The following is a 10500-nucleotide window of genomic DNA, read 5'->3' as shown; positions in this document are numbered from 1 at the left end:
TTTTGAGAAAAACCTTGTGCCACTAAACGAGATTTATATCTTATAATTTCATTTTTCTCATTTCGCTTTCGTACAAAAATCCATTTGTACCCTACAGGGGTTACACCTTTTGGTGTTTGGACTACATGTCCCAAAACCTCACGTTTTGCAAGTGAGTTTAATTCCTCTTGAATTGCATCTTTCCATTTTGGCCAATCATGCATACTACGACATTGTTCAATAGATTTAGGTTCTTGATCATCATTTTCATAAATAATTTCAAGCGCTACATTGTATGCAAATTTATTGTCGATAACTAATCTTGATCGATTCAATTTCTTCCTTGTCTTGACATAATTTATTGAGATTTCTTCATTATTTTCAAGTATCTGGACCTCTTCTAGAGTTTTATCAAAAGTTATATCAGTTGTCTCTATAGGAGACTTAGGCGCTTCAAAATGAACATCTTGATTAGTTGCTCCTTTCTTTTTTCAAGGATTTTTATCTTTAGAACTGATTGGTCTACCACGCTTCAGGCAAGTTGTAATCTCATTAATTGATTGTCCAATTGGTACATCAATATGAGCCGGAGCATTAATAGCTGGTATATGTGACTTAGTCACTCTCTTCAAGTCAGTGAATGCATCAGGCAATTGATTTGCAATATTTTGCAAATGTATTATTCTTTGAACTTCAAGTTCACATTGATTTGTACGAGGATCAAATTGCGATAATGATGCATGCCAAGTGACTTCTTTGGGAAACTCTTTATTTTCTCCCCCTAGCTTTGGAAAAATTGTTTCATTAAAGTGACAGTCAACAAATTGCGCCGTAAAAACATCTCCTGTCATTGGTTCCAAATATCTTATAATTGAAGGAGAATCATATCCAACATATATTCCCAATTTCCTTTGGGGTCCCATTTTAATGTGTTGTAATGGGTTAATTGGCACATATACCGCACATCCAAATATTCTCAAATGGGATATATTAGGCTCTTGACCAAAAGTCAATTGTAAAGGAGAGAATATATGATAACTGGTTGACCTGATAAGTATAAGTGTTGCTGCATGCAAAATAGCATGCCCCCAAATAGATGTAGGAAGCTTAGTTCTCATAATCAATGGTCTAGTTATTAACTGGAGGCGTTTAATAAATGATTCAGCTAAACCATTTTGTGTATGAACATAAGCAACAGGATGTTCAACAGTTATTCCAATAGAGATACAATAGTCGTTAAATATTTGGGATGTAAATTCACCCGCATTATCAAGACGTATTTTCTTGATAGAATATTCTGGAAATTGAGCTCTCAACCGAATTATTTGGGCGAGCAAACTCGCAAACGCCAGGTTGCGAGTTGATAATAAACATACATGTGACCATCTTGTAGAGGCATCAATTAGCACCATCAAATATTTAAATGGTCCACATGGTGGGTGAATAGACCCACATATATCACCTTGTATACATTCCAGAAATGCAGGGGATTCAATTCCAACTTTAAATGGTGAAGGCCGCATAATAAGTTTTCCTTGAGAACAAGCAGAACATAAGAATTCATTAAATTGGAGAATCTTTTGGTTCTTTAATGGGTGTCCATGTGAATTCTTGATAATTTTTTGAAACATTGTAGAACCAGGATGTCTCAATCGGTCATGCCAAAGTATAAAATCATTTGAATCAGTAAACTCCGGGTTTACTATTGCATTTGTTTCTACTGCATATATTATTGTGTAATACAAACCAGATAAGAAAGCAAGTAATCTTTCATATACGTGTTTCTTACCCAACACTAATTTTGTAATATAGAGATATTCAATATTCTCATCATATGTTTCAATGTGATATCCATTTCGACGAATATCTTTGAAATTTAGCAAATTTCTTTGAGACTTAGGAGAGAACAATGCATTGTCAATAACAAATTTTGTTCCTCCGAATAATGATATATTAGCTCTTCCGGAACCTTCAATAATATTTGTAGTACCAGATATTGTATTAACATTACTTTCACCCATTTCTAAATAAGAAAAATATTTTTCCTTTTTGAATATAGAATGTGTCGTTGCATTATCAATAAGGCATAAATCTCCATTATTGAATCCAAAAGCCATGATATTCTTCATTAAAACAAAAGAGATACATAATGAGAAACAACTAAAAGATTAGTAAAAGAAAACCTAATAGCAAATGAACTAATTTATTTTAAAATATTTGATTAATTTAGACATTTCCATAAATATCTTCATTTCCAGTCAAATTGTCTATCCCTCCATCAGGATCTGCAAAGAAATCAGAAACATACAAGTGTGTTGTCATAGAAGGACCAACAATTATGTTATTGTCTTGAAAGACAGCATTTGTCTCTATATCTTTTGTCTTGCCTTTTAAAGAGGCTTGGTAGAGATCAATAAAGTATTTTGGCGTACGACAAGTACATGACCAATGTCCTTTCATGCCACATCTATAACATGAATTTTCTGATTTCTTTTCGTCATTATCTTGTCCACTTTGAACCCTTTTACCATTGTCATTTATCCACTTTTGATGAACATTATTGTTAACCCACTTCTGGTGAGTTGTTGTGTTTCTTTTATTATAACCATCATGATTTTCTTCAGATCGATCATTTCCGTATCTACGACCACGACCACGGCCATGGCCACGACCATGACCACGACCATGATAAAATTTTTGTTCGTGCTGTCGTTTATCATTTTTACCAGTTATCTCATTTACTTCAGGGATTGGACTAGCACCAGTTGGACGGATCTCATGATTTTTCATCAAAAGCTCGTTATTTTGCTCAGCCACCAGAAGACATGTAATCAACTCAAAATATTTCTTAAAACCTTTCTTTCTATATTGCTGCTGCAGGAGCATGTTAGATGCATGAAAGGTAGAATATGTTTTTTCCAACATATCTTCATTAGTAATTTTTTCACCACATAATTTTAATTTTGAGCTAATTCTAAACATTGCTGAGTTATATTCACTTACAGATTTAAAATCTTGTAAACGTAAATGAATCCATTCATAACGAGCATTTGGAAGAATCACGGTTTTATAATGGTTATACCTTTCCTTCAAATTATTCCATAGCTCAAGTGGATCTTTAATTGTCAAATATTCAATTTTCAATGCTTCATGAAGATGGTGAAGAATGAATATCATTGCTTTTGCACGATTTTGTAAAGATTCCTTATTTCCATCTTTTATGGTGTCTCCAAGACCCATTGCATCCAAATGAATCTCCGCATCCAAAATCCATGATAGATAATTTTTTCCCGAAATGTCAAGAGCCACAAACTCTAACTTTGAAAGATTGGACATAGTAAGAATCTATTACAAAGAAAACTAAATTATTATTAATAATTATCGTGCATCATATATATTTATTAATAAATGATAAAACATGATTATATAATAAAAAGATGATTTGGTAATACTTAACTGTAAAATATTGTAAAATTTTTAAAACGTTGCAAATCATACAAATAAGTAACTAACTAATAGTTAATTGGATAATAACTAATAAATGATAAAGAATTATAAATTTAATTTCATGGCATGTGAATAATTTTGATTGAGAATATATATATATACACATTTTTTTTTATATTACCTATAATTGATTTAAAAGAAAAAAAATAGAGCACTTCGTGCTAATAACGTGTTATAAAATTATATAAGCAAATGCATATGAAAAGGAAATATTATTAACATTTTATCTTTTTCCTCTCTTTTTCTTACTCATTAAAATGAATATACATATGTATTTATAGGTACATAATCATATTGAAACTTCTCATGAATTTATATAACTAAGAAGTTTAAAAGATGATAGATTATGTAGATGAGAGAGTTTATGAAATTATTGGGGGTTATGGATATCCACATAATTTATTTTACAACATGTTTGATTTTTTGCTATAATTGTAAGTTAATTGAATTAAATATAATGACAAAATATTCTCATATGATTTATTCTTATTAATATTTCAAAATATTTAATACCATATATATTTATTTATCTCTAATTTTACTATTAATATGATTTTTTGCTATATATATATATAATATTGCATCACAAATCCCACTTAATTATCCTTTCACAATATTGATCGGACTATGGCCGGAAATTATTTGTAGCTGAACAATTAATAAGTGTTTGATTTTTTGCTATAATTGTAAGTTAATTGAACTAAATATAATGACAAAATATTCTCATATGATTTATTCTTATTAATAATTCAAAATATTTAATACCATATATATTTATTTATCTCTAATATTACTATTAATATGATTTTTTGCTATATATATAATGATTGTTTACTATAATTGTTAGTTAATTGACGTTGTAATATATAGATGTAAACAAAATAAATAAAAGATTTATTCCTTAATTACTCATGAACACTAAACCTTGAACAGCCACAGCTTTTATTTATATCACCGGCCGGGCCGGCAGAGACAATTTGATCCCGATCGACGCCTTTGCTCGCCTGATGACGACGGACTACTACAAGTGCCGACGTGAACAGGAAAGCGCGGTGGAGGACCATCTCACTTCCCTCCACGACGACCTGCTCATCTCTATCCTCTCCTTCCTCCCCATCAAGCAACGCGTCGCCCTCTCCGCCGTCTGCACCCGCTTCAACGGCCTCCTCCCCTCCATCCCCCGACTAGACACCTTCCGCCTCGACGTCGAGCGCCTCCCAGGCGGCGTTATCATCCCCCACAAGTTCACCTTCCCCCGTGCCCTGATCGGCCAATGCCGAGTCGTCTTACACGAATTCTTCTGTTTATCCAAACGCCTCGAACAGCTGCTCGTCGAGGGCCTCGTCGAGTCGGGCGTGCAGGACCTCATCCTCCAAGTATCCGACACGGGAGGGGAGTATTCGAAGTATGCCAGCGTAAGGAAAAACTGCAGCTTCTTCGGCATCAAATCGCTAAGGAGCCTCTCCTTGGACTGCATCCGGGCGTCGAAATACCCTGATCGCCTACCCCTCTTGCCCTTGGGCTGCGCCCTCCTCACGTCCCTCAAAATGGAATTCAGCGTCCTTGACGAGGATTTCCTGCGCAACCTCCTCGCCTCCTGCCCGTTCCTCGAGACTCTGCAACTCATCGGTTGCACTGCGTTGACGCTCGATTACTGCATTGGCGGACTAAGCATCCACTCCGCCTCCATCAAGCATTTAATCCTGATCCAGCTCTACATGCTTCACCCCACCATCACCATCGACGTCCGCGCCCCACAGCTCGAGTCGCTCATCGTCGACGTCGTCACCACGCTGCGCATCGAAGCGCCCAAGGTTCAAAACGCGTCGTTAGTTTTTGCCCTCTGGCCGCGGGAAGATCCTCCAGGTACATTGAGGAAGCTTTTCAAAACTTCGATTCATAGAGGAGCCGCTTGTCTCATGCTGAATTCCAGCAAAACTCCAAACGTGAGAATCGATCCGATCGATCCATCAAGCTGACCTTCTTAATTTTCATGCACAGTACTCTCTTTGATATATAATATACTTTGCTTCGATTGACTGACAGATATTAGCAGCCGAAAACGGAATTGTTAAATCTGTTTTTCCGCTTCACATGAAGTATCCCATGACCTTCAAACTCGACTTCAATCTGAACTATCAATCATCGACAGCGATTTTGACAGAGTTGCTGAAGAACTGCAATAACTACGAGACCAAGTTTGACATACGAGCAGATTCTACGCGTATTGGTAGCGGCACTGAAACTGCAAGAAACGACAAAAAGTTGCTCCGTGGCTCGACGGGATCGGAGCTCATTAACTTACAAATAGTGATGTCACAAAGGATATTTGAAGAGTTTCTCTCGAATCAGAAGAAGATGGAGGAATTTAAGTATAGGGGATTGAAAATGCTGAGAAGGCGCACCAGCAGAAAGCAGTTGAAGGATATATTGGCATCCAAGGAATCTTTGTTCCAAATATCTTCCAGCATTCCTAACTGTATTGAAATGAAAGTTTAATGTTTTTTTCCTTTATGAAATTTTTTTTTGAAAGAGTAAATTAAGATTTTTTTGATAAATTTATCTTGTTTTGTGAGAAAAATTAATTAGGAAAAATAAATAGTGTTATTACTGTATAAAAGGGTAATCGGGTTGTATATATTGACTCATGACTCGTATCTGACTAAAAGCTTGCACGAAGAACATCATCAGGACAATCATGGCAGGGGTCGATCCCGAAGAATCAGGGCACTTACCAATTTCGTTACTGTTTAAACCCTCCCTCCATATGATATGGGGTCGTCTTAAAGGAGCTGTGCTAATATGGTGGTATCACATTCAATGAAGACAAACCCGTTACATAGTCATGACACCAGACACGACCACGTTGTGTCCAATTCTAGAAGCATGAGCACAACCGTGCCTAGCAACACAGTCAGGCCGTGTAGCGTTCTGGAGGCACAAGCACGATCATGCCCAACGACACTACCAAGCCGTGTCACGGGAACGAACGGCAAGTATTCGGGGATTCCAGGGATTTTTTTTTGTTATGATTTGATATTTATGGTTAGTGATCTGGTGATGAGGGGCCCGCTCAGTAGAGCGGTCAATGACACGGTGGAGGTCAAAGTCAAGGCGGTCAACATCCTTACATCATCGTTCGATCGGGAGGAAGAGTATGATCCGATCAGATATCAGTACAACTCGGCTCCATACCGAGCTTCCTACGCTCAGAAGGATAAGTATCAGCGAATCTAGAGGCCGAGCGGCCAATCCGCTCGGACTTACCTAGAACCTCAGGACCAACAAAGTGGAATCACCACCAAGCAGAATGCGTTTGGACACGACTCCTCCGCACGACACAATAACAGAGCTAGGACAGTGGTGTTGGAGGATCGGTGGCCGGCTTGAAGGGGGGTTGGATAGACAGCACCCCCAAATCGTTAGCTTCCTACACTATTGTTAGCTTGCGCAGCGGAATACAAATAAAAACAAACAAGCTAAGATAAATACAAGACAAAGAAAGGAAATGCAAACCAAACCGCTAACACGTTCGATGTAACGTGGTTCGGAGATGATGCTCCTACTCCACGCCTGTCCGTAAGGTGGACGATCCCTCAATCCGTCGGTGGATTAGTCCCCGGAAACTTCGGCTAGTTCAACCTCCTTGTGGGTGGAGAAACCTCACCACAACACTCACCAAGACCTCTTGGATACAAGGGAAACTCTTGAGCACTTGTAGACTACTAATTAGACTTTAACCAAGTCTAATTTCGTCAGGTTGACCGGCCATCCCAAGCTCCCTCTTATAGAGCTTGGGGAAATCAGCCTTGCTGATTTGCCCGTTACCAGTCGACTGGTCCTTGCACCAGTCGACTGGTGCCAACCCAACGTCTCTCTCAACTGCTATCTATCAGTCGACTGGTCCCAGCCGTTTTGGGCACAGAGAGCTTCTGTGCTCACCACCAGTCGACTGGTTCCAGTACCAGTCGACTGGTACAACCCTAAACTTAGGGTTTCCCATCCCGAGTACATTTCTCTCGCACTCGGACCCTCACGACTCACTTGACTCTTCTTTGCAGCCTTGACCTCTTGCCTTCAAGCCTACTTCCTTTGTCTCTCGTCCCTCGGATGCATCCAAGCCCGCGGCTCGTCCCCAATGCCATCCTTCGCGTATGCCTCGAAGTCGCTTCCCTCGGCCCTTGTCCTTGCTGCCTTGTCCACGGTCCCTCGGATGCTCCATCCTTCACCGGACCCGAAGCCGTCAACCTGAGTCACATGTGTCACCTGTAGTCCTGCACAACTCAAGTACACATATCAAATAACGAGGGTAAACCTAACTTAAACCCTTTACCCAAACACCAAAACACATGGTCCCGCGGACCATTGGGATTGCTCCAACAAGTGGAAGGCAGGCCGAGCGGCTCGCCAGGGGTCGATCCCGAAGAACCTAGGACTGCCTCGCCAGGGCACTTACCAATTTCGTTACTGTTTAAACCCTCCCTCCATATGATATGGGGTCGTCTTAAAGGAGCTGTGCTAATATAGCGGTACCACATTTTATGAAGGCAAACCCCGTTACACGGGCTTGACACCGGACACGACCACGTCGTGTCCAATTCTAGAAGCATGAGCACAATCGTGCCTAGCAACACAGTCAGGCGGTGTCACGGGAACCAACGACACTACCAAGCTGTGTCACGGGAACCAACGACAAGTATTAGGGGATTCCAAGGATTTTTTTTTTTGTTATGATTTGATATTTATGGTTAGAAATACCCATTCATGGGTTTTGGCCTCTATAAATAAGGATTAAGAGGAGGAATATTGACCTCAAACGAAAGAAGTGGAGACTCTCGTGTCCGGATCAAGAGGATCAAACATTAGACAGAAAATCCTAGTTGTGACTAGGCAATGAAGTTATAATAGGTCGGGTGGACCGAGTGGCAGGAAACCTGGTGGATCGAGGATCGGATGTTAGGGAGCCTGCAATCCTTTGTTTAAGAGGGGCACATTGAAAACACATGGGAAAGATATAAGACCTTTCGGGTAGAGCACAAAAATAAAATCACGAGGGCTTGGGGTCAAAGTAGACAGTATCATGTAATTGTGGAGATATTTATATTTCTTTTGGTCCTAACACTTACTACGTGGTTTGTTCTTCAACTCTGTTTATTGCGATGTGATCCCCTCTCTATTCAATTCTTAACAAGTGATATCAGAGCACAGAGGTTCAACATATCAGGGATCTCTCTGTAAAGTTTAATATGACGAAATTTGATGGAACTTAGAATTTTGGATTATGACAGCGGAGAGTCAAAAACATGTTGGTGCAACAAGGCATGATGAAGACTCTAAGAAAAATGAAACCAGAAGGCATGAAGAGGACAGATTGGGAAGAGTTACAGGCGAAGGCAGTGGCGACATTCTGACTTTATTTGACAGATGACATGATGTATCATGTCATAGACGAGGATTCTCCAATGGTAGTTTAACAGAAGCTGTAGAACTGTTATATGTCCAAATCGTTAACAAATAAACTCTACCAAAAGTAGAAGTTATTCAAGCTTAGGATGGAAAAGGGCACCGATCTGAGTCAGCACATCAATGTCTTCAATCATATTATTAGCAATTTGAAGCGAGTTGATGTGACAATCAAGGATGAAGACAAGCGTTGATGTTATTGGATTCTCTACCTTCATCTCCTACATACAAGAATTTGATTATAACTCCGATGTGGGGAAAGGAGATTCTCAAATTATAGGTCACAAGTGCTCTATTGGATTTTCACAACAAAAGAAAGCAAGTGATGAGAATTCTCAAGGAGAACTTGTGACAAGAGGTAATCAAGAGTGCGGTAGGAACAAGACTCAGTATGGATCAGACAACAATGATAAGGCTCTTTCTAAATCGAGGAAGAAGAAGGAGATCATATGCTACAAGTGTGGAGCGAAAGATTATATGAAAAGAGATTGTCTAAAGATGAAGAAAACTATCGCAGAGAACAATAGAAGTTTGATGAAGTCTGCAAACATAATGGAAGATGAGAATTCAGAGAGTGGCGACAGAGATATGCTTAATGTTTTGTCGAGTTTAGAGCAGCTGGTAGATTCATGGATCTTAGATTATGCATGTTCATATCATATCACGCCTAATAAGGAATGGTTCGACGCCTACAGGATAGTGAATTTTGGTTTAATTCTGATGGGGAACGATGCATCTTGCAGAGTCATTGGAATAGAGAACATCCGAATCAAGATGTTTGATAGTGTGGTCAGAACCTTATGTGAGGTCAGACATGTACCAAATTTGAGGAAATATCGTATATCATTGTGCACACTAGATTGTAACTGATGTAATTACAAGTTAGTGAGCAAAGAAATGAAGATCAGCAAGGGAGCTCTAACAGTGATGAAAGAATAGAAGCTAGTAGGGAATATATACAAGTTGGTAGGCATTATTATTGTAAGTGGAGCTATCATGATGGAGTTTGAATCGAACAATATAGTCTTGTGACATATGAGGTTGGGTCACATGAGTGAGTGTGGGATGTTGAAGCTTCACAAGAAAAATTTATTGAAGGGCGTCAAGACTTGTAAGCTTGAATTTTACAAGTTTTGTGTTCTCGAAAAACAAAGCAGTGCAGTTCAAGACGGTCATACACAAGATGGAGATAATTCTGAACTATATGTATAAGGATCTCTAGGGACCGGCTAGTGTAACATCACATGGATGGCACATGCATTTTGTGAGTTTTATCTACTACTACTCAGGGAAGGTCTGAGTATACTTCATACGTCACAAATTATAGACATTTTTAAAGTTCAAGTTATGAAAAACTAAAGTGGAAAATCAAATCGAAAAAATATCATATGTCTTAAGTTGGATAATGAGACTGAGTACATAGATTCAATATTCCAAGAATTTTGTGAGAAACATGGGATCATGAGATACTTCTTGATTCACAGGACACCACAGTAAAATAGTGTAGCGGCAAGGATGAACAGGATGATCATTGAGAAGGCTCGACATCTT

The 10500-nt window shown here is 38.8% G+C and overlaps 1 protein-coding gene across 1 annotated transcript; it reads right to left on the bottom strand.

Annotated features, from left to right (window-relative positions):
* Positions 1 to 2205: 2205 nt before the first annotated feature.
* LOC122043556 lies at positions 2206 to 3315 on the bottom strand. Its single transcript, XM_042604177.1, has one exon. It carries the CDS (start codon positions 3313 to 3315, stop codon positions 2206 to 2208), a length of 1110 nt encoding a protein of 369 aa, XP_042460111.1.
* Positions 3316 to 10500: the final 7185 nt, after the last annotated feature.

Source organism: Zingiber officinale, chromosome 2A (assembly GCF_018446385.1).
Source record: "Zingiber officinale cultivar Zhangliang chromosome 2A, Zo_v1.1, whole genome shotgun sequence".
Taxonomy (NCBI): Eukaryota; Viridiplantae; Streptophyta; class Magnoliopsida; order Zingiberales; family Zingiberaceae; genus Zingiber; species Zingiber officinale.
This window is presented reverse-complemented; position numbering and strand designations above follow the sequence as displayed.